The 17,219-nt window shown below is 37.0% G+C and overlaps 1 protein-coding gene across 16 annotated transcripts in view; it reads right to left on the bottom strand.

The window, feature by feature from the left end:
- Positions 1 to 17,219, bottom strand: part of PARD3 (par-3 family cell polarity regulator) — a 668,633-nt gene that overhangs the window by 150,982 nt on the left and 500,432 nt on the right. For all 16 annotated transcript variants that reach the window (XM_056131187.1, XM_056131151.1, XM_056131168.1 and 13 more), the window contains one exon: positions 4,540 to 4,782. In XM_056131187.1, coding sequence (XP_055987162.1) covers positions 4,540 to 4,782 — 243 coding nt within the window. The remainder of the gene's footprint in view (positions 1 to 4,539; positions 4,783 to 17,219) is intronic.

Here is a 17,219-nt window from a genome sequence, read left to right as displayed (position 1 = left end):
GAGCTAAAGTTTTCCAGCCAGCTCAAGAGATAAGTAGGAAATCAATTCTTGCCAAAGTTATGTAAAACTAGGAATCATTTACAATGATTAGATCCCACAGGGTCAGGTTATAAACAGAATAAAAAATATATATGCTACATTCTGAGGGATCAGTTTAAGCCTTGCTACCCAGATGAAACAAAAAGGGAAGGTCAGCTTCCCTTTAGTATTAGTCCAACATGAAAAACTGCAATGTCATCAAGGATATTAATAAATCACCACACAGTCAGATAAGTTTTGGTGTGAACCAAGTTAAATAGGCAGAGAATTATTACTAGATATAGCAGGTAGGAGCCTATCTTATTTTTTTCTATTTTTTTGACTTTTATTCATAATATGTAGAAATTTTGAAATAGTCCTATTTTGACATAAAATTCACAGTGCCTAGTAAATTATCACTGGTTATTTCAATATAGGGCCCCAGATTCATTTTTCTGAATATACTGTAAATTTAAATGATTAAGCAATGATATTCAGAATACTCTTCTCTTTCTGAACAATAAAAATCCCAGAACAGATGCAGGCTACACTTCAGACTATCAATGCACTTCCAAATTCCCATGAAATCCAAATTGCACAGAAAGAGTATCAAACACTCATTGAAATTTGGGGTAAAATTTAGTTAGTTGATGGGGGTTTCTTTTTGGAGTATATTCTTCATACAAAAAAATACTGTTTCAAAGCTTTATGTTTTTGAATTACATTTTTTTTCCAAAGTGAAGCAGATGTATGAGCATATTCTAGATAATCTTACATGTATTATTTTAATCTAAAAGCACCAAGAAATACTACTTCCCACAAATATAAGTGCTGGGCCTCCTTCATAAATGAAGTACTAGGTGCCGTTTGACTAAAGGTCACTGGAAATGGACACAAAAAGAATCATCGAAATTTAGTTGGGAGAATGAGGGATAAATTGAGACAATACTAATCTTGTAGGCATAAGCAAACCAGCAGTGAAGAAGTCACAACTATATTTATGATCTGTGCAAGAGTATAGACTTAAAAAAATTATTTGCCACATTAAATTAATGTTGTTCACTTAAATGTAATGGCTTCATTGTTTTGTATGCATTTAATTTGTAAAGATGTTCAGTTTTATAGTTGCATAATGTCTATAAACAGAAGGAATTCAGTCTTATTTTATTTTTATACATATTTGAGTAACATTATAATCAAACCAATTTAGTTCAATACTGCAGTATCAAGAGACCATCTTTCCTTTAACAAGAGTGTATATTGGTCAAGTCTAAGAAATATTTTTTCTCCAGTTCTTTCTAACAGGAAAAGATGATGGAGTTGACCCCATTATTTATAAGTCAAATTCATATTCATTTACAGATGGGTTTAGTACCTTATAGCTACAATAATATCCAACTTTGGGGATTCACAACATCATGTTCAATGGGCATATTGTTCTCTAAAAAATAATAATCACCAAAAAATTAACTTATGTTTCTATGGTTCCCTATCTAAACTAAATTCTATCCCAAGGTGTGTCTTGAAATCCTCTAGTCCAAACCACTTTCGAGGACACCAATGCATACAACTGAAAAACCTCTCAAAACATAAATGTCTAGGCTGTGCTTTCTGGAGACTGAGGGAGTTTTTGAAAATAGTGATGCTTTGGTGTGATTTTGAGCGACTTACTGTTTGGCTGTGACTCTCCGTGATAAAATTTTCCCTTAGAATGTTCTGCTGAATGAGGTTAGGTTGTTTGTTATTTTAGGCCACACTTGTCTGTACTCAGGGCTTCTTCCAGGCTCTGTGCTCAGGTGACTATATGTAGTGTTGGGGACTGAACCTGAGTCAGCTGCGTGCAAGGCAATACTTTCAGCTGCTATACTTTCTCTCTAGCCCCGAAGAGGGTTTTTGACAGAAATTCATTAGGAGGTGAATTTCGATATAAGATCTGCATGGCCCAGGGGACACTGCAGCAGGAAGCTGAATCACAGAAGCAGGTAGTTAAAACATGAAAGCTCTGCTGGTAACTTGCAGAAATCTTTTAGGGTCTAGAAGGATAGTACCAGGGCATTTGCCTCACAGGCAGCAGACCCATGTTTGATCCCATACAGTGGCATGTCCCTCCCTCCATTGCCCTCCCCCCTCACCCCCCCCCCCCCCCGTCGCTCCCCCTCACAAATAGAAGAAATCTTTTAAAGAGATGTAGACTTCTAAAGGACACTGAGGCTTTAATCCAGGCATTAAAGCAATTGTTTCTAGAACTCAAGAGAGGGTTAGCTTCCTTCTGACTCCTGTCACTCAGGCCAGCTGCATTTCAGTGTTATTTGAAAACAAGAACAACAGATTCACTAGCTTTTAGGTTTGTAAATTAAATATAGAAGGTGATAGAAATGACTCATATTTTCAGTCAATAGTAATAATTTTACCACCAATGTTGACTAAGTACATTTTTCAGTGGGGTCTTTCCAAAATAAAGTGTTTCTATCAGTGCTTCTACTGTCTCAGCAAAATTCACTGGGATACTCATGGTCTTTAAATGCTCTGTGATCTCTACAAACAGATGCTCCAACTACAGCACAAACTAAGACCTCTCTCTCTCTCTCTCTCTCTCTCTCTCTCTCTCTCTCTTTCTAAAGCAAATGTCATTCTCAATCATTGCACTGTAGCAGTGTCCTCCTGTTGTTCATTGATTTGCTGGAGCGGACACCAGTAACATCTCCATTCTGAGACTTGTTGTTACCATTTTTGGCATATCGAATACGCCATGGGGAATTTGCCAGGCTCTGCTGTTCAGGCGGATACTTTCAGTAGCTTGCCGGGCTCTCCGAGAGGGACAGAGGAATTAAACCCGGGTCTGCCGCATGCAAGGCAAACGCCCTACACGCTGTGCTATCACTCCAATAATTTTATTCTTTGAATGCTTTGTGTTAGTTAATAAGCATTGTAAATTTTTCAGGTTATCACATTTAAAACGGCTTAAATACACTTAAGTCAGCCAGATTAGCATCTTCACCCAGTCAATACCAAATAGATTTTCATTAAGTAGTAAAGAATACCTGAAAAAAGATGAGATGCAACAGATGCTAAGGGTCAAGGTACATTTTAGTGGTGCTGAGAAATGATAGAGCTAAATATCTAAACCAGATCAAAAACACTGAAATCATGAGACCTACTTCAATAACCAAACTAAAAAAGATGCCTGCGAAGAGAGCAGGCTGGGGGTGGAGAGTACGAGGTAGAAAAGGAAACGTGGGAACACTGATGGAGGGAAGTTGATGCTGGGATAGGTGATGGAATACTGTATAATTCAAAGCCAACCAAGAATAACTGTAAATCACTGTGCTTTCATAAAATAAAATTTAGGAAAAGAAAACAGAATGAAGAAAACCAAGCAAAACTCTAAACAATGAAAAGGAAACAACAGAACAAAAAAAAACCTGGAGTTTTCCGCCTAATGGTACTGTTTTTCTTTTTCCTATTGTTTAAAAATGCTTCTTTGAGGTTTGCCTGAGGGCTACCTGCTGCACTGGCAAATCCTTATTAAAAAGCAGCCAGAAATATCCAATGAAAAGATAAACTGCATACAATGTGCAGCAGTCAAATAAAACATGGGTGCTGCAGATGAAGTCATTCCAGAACATCTTTCTCATCCTGTGGTGGTTCTAAAGTCAAGTTTAATGTTCTTCGAGAAGCCTTCCAGGTGCTTCTGATGCATGCCAAAGTTTGAAAGTCGCTTGCTTGCTTTAAGGAAAGCAGCTACTTTAAAAAAAAATAAAGTTCAGCTATACTATAGAGCAGCAATACTAAGAAAGTAGATTAAGACACAATAGAATTAATACATTTATGACACTCATGTTTATGACAATAATCTGAATATGCTTGAAATTAAAGGGACTGAGTTTTACTTTCTTCATGAGCTTCAAATGGTGCCTGAATATAGGGGTGGGGAGATCAGTTTTTTAATTGTTTTATAGCTATTATCACTGAGTCAACATCTTACCCCTTGAGGCAACACTAACATGCACCATCAGACATGATAGGCTGCTCCCAACAAGCGATTTGAATGCTGGCCATGTTATACATGTAATCTACTAATTTTTTCATAATAAAAAACCATGGCACCCAAAACAAGTGCCCACCAAGATCAATCATAATTGGAACAAAGCATGTCTTTCCTCATCTATTTTAACTACGACAACTGGAGATACTTCAAACAATAAAAAAAAATATGGTTCAAGCAAAAGAACCATAATTTCAAGTTTGCTTTTCATCTGAATTATAAACTAAAGGTTAGTTCTCCACTCTAACATCATTTTAAGAACAAAACAAAATGTTAGAATCCATAGAAAAGTTATTAAAACCTCTGCTGCTTCTTCCATTAGGTCTGGAATTTTATAAACTCAGTATTTTAAAACAACAACATTCTCAAGACCATTAATAGAAGGTCATTTCAGTTGAGAATTGATGAACAAGCCATGCCCATTAAAAACTATAAAAGCAGATTTGGAAGCAATATCTGTTGCTCCTGGAGCTTACCTGTCCACAGCTGAAGGTTTAGAATTCCGTGGCTTCTTCACTTGGGCATACAAAGCATCCATCATGTGCTCTTCTCTTGGGCTCTGAGGTCTGGCATTGAGAGCCAAGGAACCTTCGTAGGAAGAAATGCCTCTGTACCGCAGCTCATCATCACAGGGAAATGTCCGATGAAAATCCTGAATCTCAGCATAGTCACGCTCACGAGCTTGTCGCTCTCTAAATTCTCGAGTTTTGGCTTGAATCCTGTAAAATTAAAACAGAGTTGAAACATAAGTATGTAAAAACTGCATAGAGAAACACTCACTAAGCTATGTTCCAAGAGGGTCAAAGATAGTTAAATGAGCTGAGTACATCGTGGAAGGCTGGATTTTGTCCCCAACACTGCCTGGTCCCTCTCTCCTCCAGCACTGGCCGGAAAAAACAATCCTGGGCAGAGAGCCTGGTTAGTCCCTGAGCACTTGTGTGGCTCAAAATCTGTAACAGAAAAACTACACACACACACACACACACACACACACGTGTGTGTGTAAATATATCAAGATATGTTTTATCACATGTAGCTACTGGAAAGGTTGCTCATACAAATAATGTTGTATTTATTTTACATTGCCCAGGTAATGTAATACAGCAAAAACAACAATAATTTCGATTACATTTGTTCATATTACTAAGTTCCGTCAGAGCTTCACTTAACTTGTGTGGCAATGCACCAGAAATTTATACTATTACTTGGGTTCTATTCCTTTTAATGTGTTTGGTGTTTTTGTTTGCTTAATTGGTTGTTGGTTTTTAGGACCACATTCAGCTGTACTCAGAGAATACTTCTGGCTGTGTTTACAGTATTGCACATGGGTCAGCTTCATGTAAGGCAAGCACCTTACCTCCTGTACTATCTCCCCAGTGCCAAAGCTTTTAAAAAAAACTCATTGTACATTATAAAGCATCTATTTACTTATGAAACAAATCATTAAAAATCATCATACTATGATGCTTAAGCATACACACATAATTCCTTGTGAATGATAAAACTACCTGCATTATAATTATGGATAGGACCTTAATAAGTTTTACTAAAGACAAGTTTAAATATTTTCCAATATTTTAAGACCACGTAGTACAATATCTTTTTTAACCTGCATATTGATATAATTTATGTTCTAAGTTATATTAAGGAGCTAAAAATAACCCTCAATACAATTTTGATGATTTGAATGGAAAAAATATTTTTGTTACCTACTTAGAAAATTCTATTGCTGGAGCGATAGCATAATGGGTAGGGCGTCTGCCTTGCACGCGGCCGACCCAGCTGACCTGGGTTTGATTCCTCTGCCCCTCTAGGAGAGCCCAGCAAGCTACTGAGAGTATATCACCCACAGGGCAAAGCCTGGCAAGCTACCTGTGACATATTCGATATGCCAAACACAGTAACAAGTCTCACAGTGGAGACATTACTGGGCCCCCTTGAGCAAATAGATGAACAACAGGAAGACAGTGCTACAGTGTTACTTAGAAAATTCAAAGCTTACTTGCAAACTTGCAATATTATTAAAGAATAAAGCTGTATTTAAGACTTTTATTTGTATTGCAGTCATTTGATTTTTCATATTTGAAGCAGAGCACATGATAATAATGAACACATAAAGATGTATTGAAAACAATACAGATGCCAAAAGCAGACGAGGGTAGTACAAAAAAAATCCAAATGACAATGCAGTGTCCCTTATGGATAAAAAGTACTGTTTAACAAGATATATAAAAAGAATAAGACAACCATAACCAAGTGACGGTTTACTATAAGAATGTAAGTTTGGTTTAGGATTTAAAAGATCAACTAATGTATGGCAAGAGAGCACTGGGATTATGTTGCCAACCCTGGCTCAAGCCTAGCACCACATGGACCTGAGCACCACTTGGTGTGCTTCCCCAGAGGGTCCCAAGTAATGCCAGAGGGTCTCTGTACCACAGGGCCCAGAGGCTGCATTAAACTACTCACCGGATTTGCCAAGAACCACCAGGAGGGTGCCTGAACCTCCAGGCACCATTTGGGAGACATGCTCCCTCCACACTAGGGCAAAAATAATCAAATAAGATAACCTACTACATATAACAATGCTAAAGGAGAAAAATCACTGTCATAGAAAAAGAATCTGAGAAAATCCAATGCTCATCATGACATAAATTATATGAAAAGTAGGAATGGAGCAGAATTTCCTATTGCCACAAGAGCACATAAACAAAGAAACCTATATGTAGCATGATATATAATAAGAAAAACTGAATGCTTTCCCATAAGATCAGAATTAAGGTAAAGATATCTGATCCCACTACTCTAACTCAACCTAATTCTGGGAATTCTATATGATATAATGTGCCTAAAAAAGAAAGTAACCAGCATAGAGGCTCTAAGGAAGAAATAAAATGGCGTTTATCTGTGGACAACTTGTACTCCACAGAAATTCATAAGCAAAAACAAAAATCTCTGACAACTAAAAATCTAGCAAGGCCACAGAATACAAGATCAGCATACAAAATTCCAATGTATTTCTATATGCTGCATTGAACATGGATGGTGAAGATCTCTTTAAAATTCTATTATTTAGGAGATACATCACTGTCATCATACATCATGATTCTCCCGTTGTTCGATTTGTTCGAGCGGGTCCAGTAACGTCTCCATCATGAGACTTGTTGTTACTGTGTTTGGCATATCGAATATGTCATGGGTAGCTCGCCAGGCTCTGCTGTGCAGGCGAAATACTCTCGGTAGCTTGCCGGGCTCTCCAAGAGGAGCGGAGGAATCGAAATCGAGTCAGCCATGTAAACTGCATGCAAGGCAAACGCCCTATGAATAAAGGTTGACAGGCATACATGAAGTACACAGGTGGAAGGAGCTAAGCATGTACTAGAGTACTTGGTTTGCATGTGCGTACTTAGTCAGCAATAGAGTACTTCATTTACATGTGTGGATTTGATTCCTAACACAGGAAAAACATATACTTAAATATGCAATATAACAAAATTTCTTATACAATACTGATTAAAGAATTCAAAGACCTTAAACAGAGGTTCCCAAACATATTTGGCTTACAATTTCTTTTCAGAAAAAAAAACACTAAGAAACCATGTTAAGAAACACTAATCTTGAGCTGAAGTACACTGTATTCTTGGATTTTAGATTCTATATGTAAATATGTGAATGCTCCAAATTGGTAAGTAGCTTTGGTGTAATTTTTAGTTGGTTTATGTGCTTTGTTGTTTTGTTTGGGGCCACACCTGTTTATGCTCTGGGCTTACTCTTGGTTCAGGATTACTCCTAAAAGTGCTCCGGGGAACATTTGCCATCCTAGGGATCAAATGTAGGTAAGACACTTGCAAGACAATCTCCTTAAACCCTGTACTAACTTTCTGGCCTCTTTAACATAATTCTTATAACCTCTAAGCAAGTCTCCTGTAGACATAAACAAGATTGTTTTTAAAAAAATTGGAAAAATAAAGGGAAGAATGGGATAAACAGTTGTGGAAAAGAATAATAAAGTAGGACTCATACTTTCTAATTGTTGAGACTTGTGACATGCTATAGTACTCAAGACTGTTTGATATCAATGGAGGCATAGACACATAGAACAAGAGAACAGAATAAAAACTCCAAAAGTCAATAAGTATGCCCAACTAATGCCAATTTTAGTACCAGTGCAAGATTTTCACATTTGTACAAAAGCAATTCAATATACTAAAAGTCTTTTCAACAAACAGTGCTGGAACAACTAGGTATTATGCATAGGCAAAAACAAAGTCAAATCCCTGAAACTTTAAAACCCTGAAATCAAAATGTTTTTGTGTTGTAGCACAAAACAAAACACACATAAAACCCAAAATCTCAAAATAAGTCACAGACTCATATGCAAATAAAAAAATGTATAAATCTTGGGAGAAAATATTTTGGTCCTACTGCATGGTGAAGACTTTTTAGAAATGACAGTAAGACCATCATTAGTAAATGAAAATAAGAATACTTTGGACATCATCAAATTAAAAACATTCCCCCTTGTAGGATAACACTGTTTTGTCCTTCCTCAGGTAGCTTAGGTTTATCGGGTCACACTCATCTAAGGACACTGAACTTGTATTGTTAGCAATGTCCTTTCTGTATGGACACAGGTCACAGTCACAGTCCTCCCGTTGTTCATCTATTTTGCTCGAGCGTGCCCAGTAACATCTCCATTGTGACACTTGTTACTATGTTTGGCATATCGAATACATCACGGGGAGTTTGCCAGGCTTTGCCGGGCGGGCGAGATACTCTCGGTAGCCTGCCGGGCTCTCCAAGAGGGGTGGAGGAATCGAACTCATGTCGGCCATATTGGCTGCGTGCAAGGCAAACACCCTACAGCTGTGCTATCACTCCAGCCCAAGGACACAGGAAGGCAGTTAATATTATGCTTTGTAACTTGGGAGTTGATTGACTCTGAATAATATTTACTCCTGGGCATCTGCTTTCTTGACTCAGTTGCCCTTAGTTTCTAGCACCCCAAAAGCAGGGTCCTGATGAAGGACTGAATGGACCCAGGGCAAGCTGTGAGCTACCTTGGCATTGAAATGGGCCAGGCCAAAGCACCACGATACTCAACTATAAGTTGAGGGCATGATCATGGACAAATGCTGTCATGATCCAAAGTAACGACGAGTCTAGGACCCTGCTGGGGCTAGGAAGACTAACCTGGTCTGAGAACTAAGGAATGTATAATGAGATGTTTATGTCTCTTACTGTGCTCACACAGAATGACATTGCTAGAAATATTAGAAGTAGATTTACTACAACTATTTAAGTAGATAGCTAAGGAAAGAACACACCCTTGTTAGGATCCCACCCTTGAGCAGATTTCCTAGTAATCTAGAGTAATCTCTTTAAATGAGATTTTATCCTTGAGTTAATCTACTGGAGGAGTGGTCTTACCTCTCATTGTTGATTTGTCAATATTCAACCCACCTTTGTGTCACCGCCTTACGTGATTGCTATATAAACTAAGACTGTAAACTCGGGGGGCAGAGTCAGAAGTGAGAGAGCTGGGGCTCCAGAGATTCAGAGTCAGAGCCAGAAGGAGAAGGGGTTCCAGATTGGGGCCCAGGAGAGGAGGAGGCAGAGGAGAGACAGGAGTGAAGAGGATTGGAATAAACTATAATTGATATCGACCAGCCTAGCCCTTGTTTCTTCCTTCATCTCCCCTTGGCCAACAGTCATCCCAATCCAGGCCACACACAGCGGCTCAAGAGCACTGAACACGGGCTGTGAGATAGAGCCGTCTAGAGAACCTGCAAACACACAACCTTCGGTGTGCTAAGATTTTACACCCCCTAAAAGACTCTATTAGAAGAAAAAAAAATAAGTACTGGAGAAAAGCACTTATAAAAATCATTCAAGCTCAAGAATGATAAGAAAACAACCTATTTTTAAAGGCAAAAGATATGATGGAGTATTTCTCTGAAAATAATTTGCAGATGAAAAATAAGCACATGAAAAGATGCTTAGCATCACCATCCACTAGAGCAATAAAAATTAAGACCATAATGAGCTATTACTATAAACAGATTACTTAAAATAAATTAGGGACAATTTCAAATGCTAGTAAGGATAAAAACTAGATCCCTCCTACTGGGAGGAAAAAAAAACAACAAAACTCTGAAATAGTAAAATATCCTAAAACAGGAAAATAGTTAAACAACTGAGAGATGCCTATATCACAGTATTTGTCTCAGCAATATAAATAAACAATATGTACACACAATCATACTGGTCAGGGAGCAGTACATGAAAAAAATTAGTCTCAAAGGTGACATATTATTAGGTTTATAAGGTTTCCTGAAAATAGTATTTTCAAAATGACCAAACTATAGACACTGAGGGTTAGTCATTTTGTTTACAGAGAAGTAGGGTTTGACTATAAAGAGAAACATGAGGACGATTTCTGGGTGGAATCACTGGTGTTTACATAAATATCAATTTTGCTCAAGCGGGCACCAGTAACGTCTCCATTGTGAGACTTGTTGTTACTGTTTTTGGCATATCGAATATGTCACGGGAAGCTTGCCAGGCTTTGCTGCAGGCAGAATACTCTCTGCAGCTTGCTGGGCTCTCCGAGGGGTGGAGGAATCGAACCCCGGTCAGCCACGTGCAAGGCAAACGCCCTACCCACCATGCTATCACTCTGGCCCTTCTCAGTCAAACCTAAGAGAAATGCGGCCACACTGCCTTTATGTGGGGCCCCTGCTCGTCTTCCCAAAAGGAGCCCAGCCGAGAAGCAGCCCCTGGCCTCCTGGCTCATACTGTGGGCCTCCTGGGACTCTTACCTCACCTGCCTCCTCTGCCACGACTAGCCTAATACTTGCAACAAGTGGAGACCGACTGTCCTCGGACTCACACCCTGATGGAAGACAATCTTACAAGTCCAGCAGCAGGAACACACTGAGCATGGAGACTCCCATGAATGTGAGCTGTCACCACCGCTGCTCATTACAGAAAGTGGATGCAAAACCCTGCAACACTTGTATGCCGGTGTCTGAGGACAGAAGAAAGGCCATGTGAAGTGGAAGCTTCAGATTCCCAAGTTTTTTCTGTTTTTTTCTTTCGTTATCTCTTTTTTTTTTTCCAAAGCAACATACTCTAGATCATGTAGATGGCAACTTGATAATCAAGCACCATCACATGTTCATGGCTATGTTTGTGACTGGTGCCAACCCAGATTCGACCCTCAGCACCACATATGATCCCCTGTGCCTGCCAGGAGTCATCCATGAGTCCAGAGTCCATGAGTATGCCCTGAGCACCGCCAGTCGTGGCCCAAGAAACAAAGAAAGTAGTGGCTATATTTCATTACCGATGCCCTTCCTTCTGAGGCCTGTGCCCGGAGGATGCTGTGCACATATGTATATAAATATATACAAATAATAAGTTGACACAGAATTATGTCCTATGAGCACACGCAGTACCAGTGCCAATTTCTGATCTCATACTATAGCAGTGTGTGCTGTAACTGAATGGAAAAGCTGGATGACACCGTTTCTGTTATATCTTTGCAATATCAGTCTGAAATGTCTGAAAAATAAAACGCTTTTTAAGACTGAACACTCTCCCACAGTGTGGCAAGGAAAACTTGCATTTTTTCCTTTTTCTCCCCTTATTATCATTCCATGCTTGTTTCCAGAACTTTAAATAAAGGGGTGCTCAGGGATGGCTCCCAGCTTGGTACCCCAGGTACTATGCAGAAGGCCAGGGCTCAACAAACATATGCTCCAGGCCACTGAGTTACTTCTTCCACTCTACACCTGCCAAATTTTAGACTCACCAGATCAAACTTCCTTAATATTCTAGCAATGACATTAAAGAAGTCACACATACTTTTACAGCATTTCTCAGCAAGGGCACATTTGGGAGGTTGTGTAGCAACCTCTGTAGTGTAGCAGAACTTCTTATAAACTGGTTCCAGCTACATACCACATATTGTCCCCCAGTCTTAGGAGCAACCAAGAGTATTGTGTGTATTCCCAAACACTTCCTCAGTGGACATCACTTCCACAGTTGAAAGGCAATACCTTAGTTCATAAGAGAATATGGAAAAGTTGTAAATGCCTATTGGGTCCTATACTTAAACAAACATAAAAAAATGCATTAGATAAATAGAAACTACAACCTTGATGCCAAACTTAACAGAATTTATACTTGATTATTCTGTCAATGTAGTCACTCAAAAGCAATTATGACAGTCAAGGATGTCGAATATAAAATCTAATTAGCAATAAATACTGAACAGTCCTGGTGAAAATTCATATTAGTTCATTTTTTTTTTTTTTGGTTTTTGTTTTTTTATTAGTGAAACATCATGAGGCACAGTTGTAGACTTACAAACTTTTATGCTTGGGTTTCAGTTATACAATGATTGAATACCCATCCCTCCATTAGTGCCCATTCTCCACCACCAATGATCCCTGTAGCCCTTCCCCCCCATTACCCCCCACCCCCACCACCACCACACCTGTATGGCAGGGCACTTCCTTTTGCTCTCTCTTTTCTTTAGGGTGTTGTGGTTTGCAATAGAAGTATTGAGTGGCCATCATGTTCAAAGACAACTTAACTTTGTAATTTTAATTTTTTATTATATACTCTCATTTTGACCCTGTGTTCAGTCAGGAAAACTTAGGAGATGAAAATGACTTCTTTCTTCAACTCAATGGGATATTCATTTGAAGCTCAACTGTAATCACTTATCCGACAATTCACTTGCTATAAGACCACCTGATAACAACCTAATCATGGATAATACTCAGGGTGTCTTCAAGAGTTACATAAATCTCAAAGTTTAGGAAGTTGAAGAATTTCAGCAGAAACAAAGTCAAAGTTCTGTGGTAGGGATACTGAAGAAATAGTACAGAAGATACTATCCTTTCCTTGCACGCAGTTGACTTGCCTACTACACAGTTGACCTAGGTTCAATCTCTGGAAACCCATCGGTCCCCTGAGTCATCCCTCAGCACAGAGCCAGGAATAAGTCCTGAGTATAGCTAAGTGTGCCCCCCCACACACACCAAACAAAAACAGTTCTGAACTTGGAAAACCTCCTCGATTCAATAGGAGTGGCTTACATTGGTTCATAAACGACTTAACCTTATAGCATTTAAAGGTAAACTCAAGAAAAGTGAAGCAAAATTGAAATGGAGATCTTCAGAAGAGGATAGTACACTTGTTCTCTTACTAGGGAAAGTAAAAACCTAAATTATCTCAAATCTCTTGCACATTAGTTTCATTATATTATTAATGGGTCCTAGGTTTGAATGTGCTTTTGTTCCAAATTACACAAAAACTAATATTCATTTGAGATCAATTTATAACAAGTCAATTGCTCAGAAAAAATACTTAACAGCATAAGGTTCTTTTCACATAGCCCAATCCTCATTGCTTTCTTTTATCCAAATCTGTATATTATTACTAATTACTAATAATTGGATCCAATAAATATTATAGTCACATCTAGAGAATCCTCTAAACAAAATGATTTTTCCCTAAGCTCCAATAACATAGGAAATTATGTTTCTTGTTTATCTTGTTTATCACCAATGAATTTATCTCTAAAGTTATAAAAGCTATTTGCATTTTTTCTAGCTATTCTGGGAGCTTACATTTATGATGGAAATTTAGAATAAAATGGCAAGCTTGTGGCCAATAAAGATGAGATCAGTGCTGCAAAAGGCTAACAAATTTAGTTACTAGTCTGAACTAATATGTACTTTATTTTTTAAATCAATTTTTAGTAGTTTTTTGAGGGGAGGGAGGGGGTCACACTCAACAGAGCTCAGGGCTTACTCTTTGCTCTGTGCTGAGGGATCACTCCTGTGGGTTCAGGGAACATATGAGATGCCGGGAATTGAACCCAAGTCATCTGAATACATGGTAAGTGACCTATGTACTGTCCTGTACCGTGAGGGCTCACTAACGTGAATTTTAAAGTTCATTTTAGAAATTATTGTTGATGAAGGCTACTGTCTAAGTGGCATTCAAAGAACTAGAAATCACTGTGGGTTTTGTGAATCTTAGTTCACAGTCAAATTGATAAAAGACACAAATGGTTTTATTATATGCATTAATACTTGAACATCTTGTTTATTATAAAGTGAAAAAGAGATTTAGCAATACATGTGAAAGGTTATATTAATATGATACACTCTCATTCTTTATGGAGTAACTTATTATAAAAAGGCTCAGAAAAGAAATTATGCTGATGCTTTAATAAAAATAGTTTCCTAAAGAAATATTCAAGAGAAGAGGGTACTTTCAGGTTAGTCCTTAATTGTTTCAAATAATCTATATGCTATGAAAGGACACAAATTCTATAACTTTAAAATATTTGTAAAAAAACCTTAAAATTAAAGAATAAAATATCTGTGACCTCAATATTACAAATAATCTATAAGTATTCATTTTTCCTGAAATCATATAGTTGTTTAGTATAATCTATTCTATTTTCCTTGAGTCAAATCCTAACAGTGACAGAAGCAACTGCTTAGTCAAATAAGTAAACATCTATTGCTTTAATCATCTCAGAAAGTCCTTATTAGCTATAAACCAAAGAACAACTCTGAGGTTTAATTAACAGACAGCTGCTCCAACTGACAATGACGGTCAGGGCATCACGTATTATTTATTTTTCTATTCTTGAAATGTAAAAGAGAAAGAAAGGAAGATAGAAATTGAGACACCATCAAAACTTTCTATTAGGACAAAAAAGTTAGTAAAGAATTTATCATTTTAATTTGCTATTTTCAAACATAAATATTCACACCATTCCTTTTTGTTTGCTTTTAAAAAAAGCACTTTTTCCATTATGATAATGAAATTGCCTTGAACCTGCATAGAAAATAATACACAAAATAATGCAACATACTAAATAAAGTAATAAGGTTAATTTCTTTCCTGCTGTCAGTAAATTCATGCTAACAGTCTCTCTACAGCTTGACATCAATTAATGATTTTAATTCCAGACTCTTGTCACAGTGTTCACTACCCTTTTCTCTAATTAAAATGGATGATGCATGATGAAGATAAACCACACAAGACTTCTGTTCTTGCAACATTTCTATTCATTAGAAATTTTGCTTTCACAATAAATGGCTTTTAGCACTAATTGCTGTACAGTAAGAAGCAAATAACTTTTTTATGACTATGAAGTATAGTTTTTATATATCCAGGAAAGGTACAAGGTATGAGAATCACCAATGAGTTTCCAACTCCTCAAGATAGAAAATCAATGCCTTCCTTATTAAATTACTCGATATTATATATATATATATATATATATATATGAAATACTTCTGCCTTTAAAGCTATGAAGCTTCATCTATGGAGCTTTTTTAAAAGACTCCAAGAAACAGAAGTTGACCTTTACTGATTTAAATTTTTTTCAAAATGCAATTAACATCTAGAGAAGATTAATAAACTACCATTAATTTAAAAGAAGAGTAAAATTCAGATCACTAGATAGTAGACATTGCTAACAAATCTTCAAAACAATGTTTAAGATCTTTTGATCAACTCTTTGGGTTACTATATGTATTATCCAGCTAATTGCACCATTATCACAAGTCCCACCCTGAGAACAAAGTTCTTGGATCTTTTCCCCAACACTATTCCTTTTCCTTAAAATTCAGTATTAAAGAAATCTATCATATAAAATCTAAATTATTAGCAGAATGAAATTTAAACTATAAGACAATTGAATAAACTATTCAATTTAATTGCAATCTCCAGACAATTGGTTTTATTTCTCCCTCAAAATACTTAAGCAAATAACAGAGTTCAAAAATAACAATGGCTCAACTCTTTAATTCTTCAGTTTATCCAACTAGACAAATCTAACTGCCACCTACAAAATATGTCAGACGCCAGTTTTGTATCAGCAGAAAATTCTCAAATAAGCAACAATATGCCACTAAGTTTCTACTTTTAAAACAGTCATAATTTAAAGTCTTTCATATTGATGTATTAAAGAAACTACTACTACAAAAGCATTAATATTAAAGATAGTAAGCTGCAATATTGGTACAAAAATTTTTAAGAAAAAATAGCTTTCCAGATGGGTCCTGAAAAAAAAATTTCTCAAACAAGTTCAGCTGTTTTTAAGTTATATTACATTTCTAGGGAAATATGCAGATTGCTGAAATGGAGAGCAATACTTTTTTATTTTTGCTCTTGCAAAGCCAGGGGCAGAACCCAAGTCTTCACACTCATGAGGCATGTGCTCTATCACTGAGCCACCTTGTAGAGTAGGGCAGGTTATTAGGTGAAGGTAAAAATAAAGTTCCATCTCTCATTGATAAAATGAGATATTAGTTTAAAATCTTGAATGGTTAAAAGTAGACAAAATGAAAAGCATTCATAGAGATACTACTGCTAAAACAAGTACTATATTTGTTTGTTTCTTTGTTTGTTTGTTTGTGGGAACACCTGGGTATGCTCAGGGATCACTCCTAACAGAGTTCAGGGGACCCATATACAGTGATGATGACAGAATCCAGTTTGACTGTGTGCCGTGTAATCCCATCAACGACCAAGACCCAGAGACTATAAAACCCAGCTCCTGGAAGTGCATCTTATTATCTCATCATCTTATTATCTCATTCTTGCTTAGGACAACCTGGCAGGCTACAGAACATAACACAACATGTGAAACACAAACACGAAAGCTTTGTAACTGTATCTGATGGTGATTCAATTAAAAAAAAAGTTAATTTATACCAAAGGGGGGGGGATTAAAGTACTCGGTGCAGATATTGGGAATCCTTGATGAATCCCTGATGAAACCAAAAGAAAAACTTGCCAAACAAATTTTGAGCTGTTTGTTTTGTATATGTGTTTGTATAGATTTCAAGAACTGAAATCTTTGTTTTATATACATTTTAAAATATTACATTTATATATGCATATATAAATTTATTGTTTTATATGTAAATATATAATATATATATAGTTCAATGGACTAGCATTGAAAACACAAAAGTAAATGTGATAGTCTCTTTGAAGAGTGAAATGTTCAAATCATACATTTCACTCAATTTATAAATACTCTTCTTATACTGGGAACATTTCATAAGAAATCATTAAATTTTTTATTTCCCTGCTAGAATTATACAGTCCC

Source organism: Sorex fumeus, unplaced genomic scaffold (assembly GCF_029834395.1).
Source record: "Sorex fumeus unplaced genomic scaffold, SorFum_2.1 ptg000007l, whole genome shotgun sequence".
Taxonomy (NCBI): domain Eukaryota; kingdom Metazoa; phylum Chordata; class Mammalia; order Eulipotyphla; family Soricidae; genus Sorex; species Sorex fumeus.
Note: the sequence above shows the minus strand (reverse complement) of the source record. Positions and strands in the feature narration are given on the sequence as shown.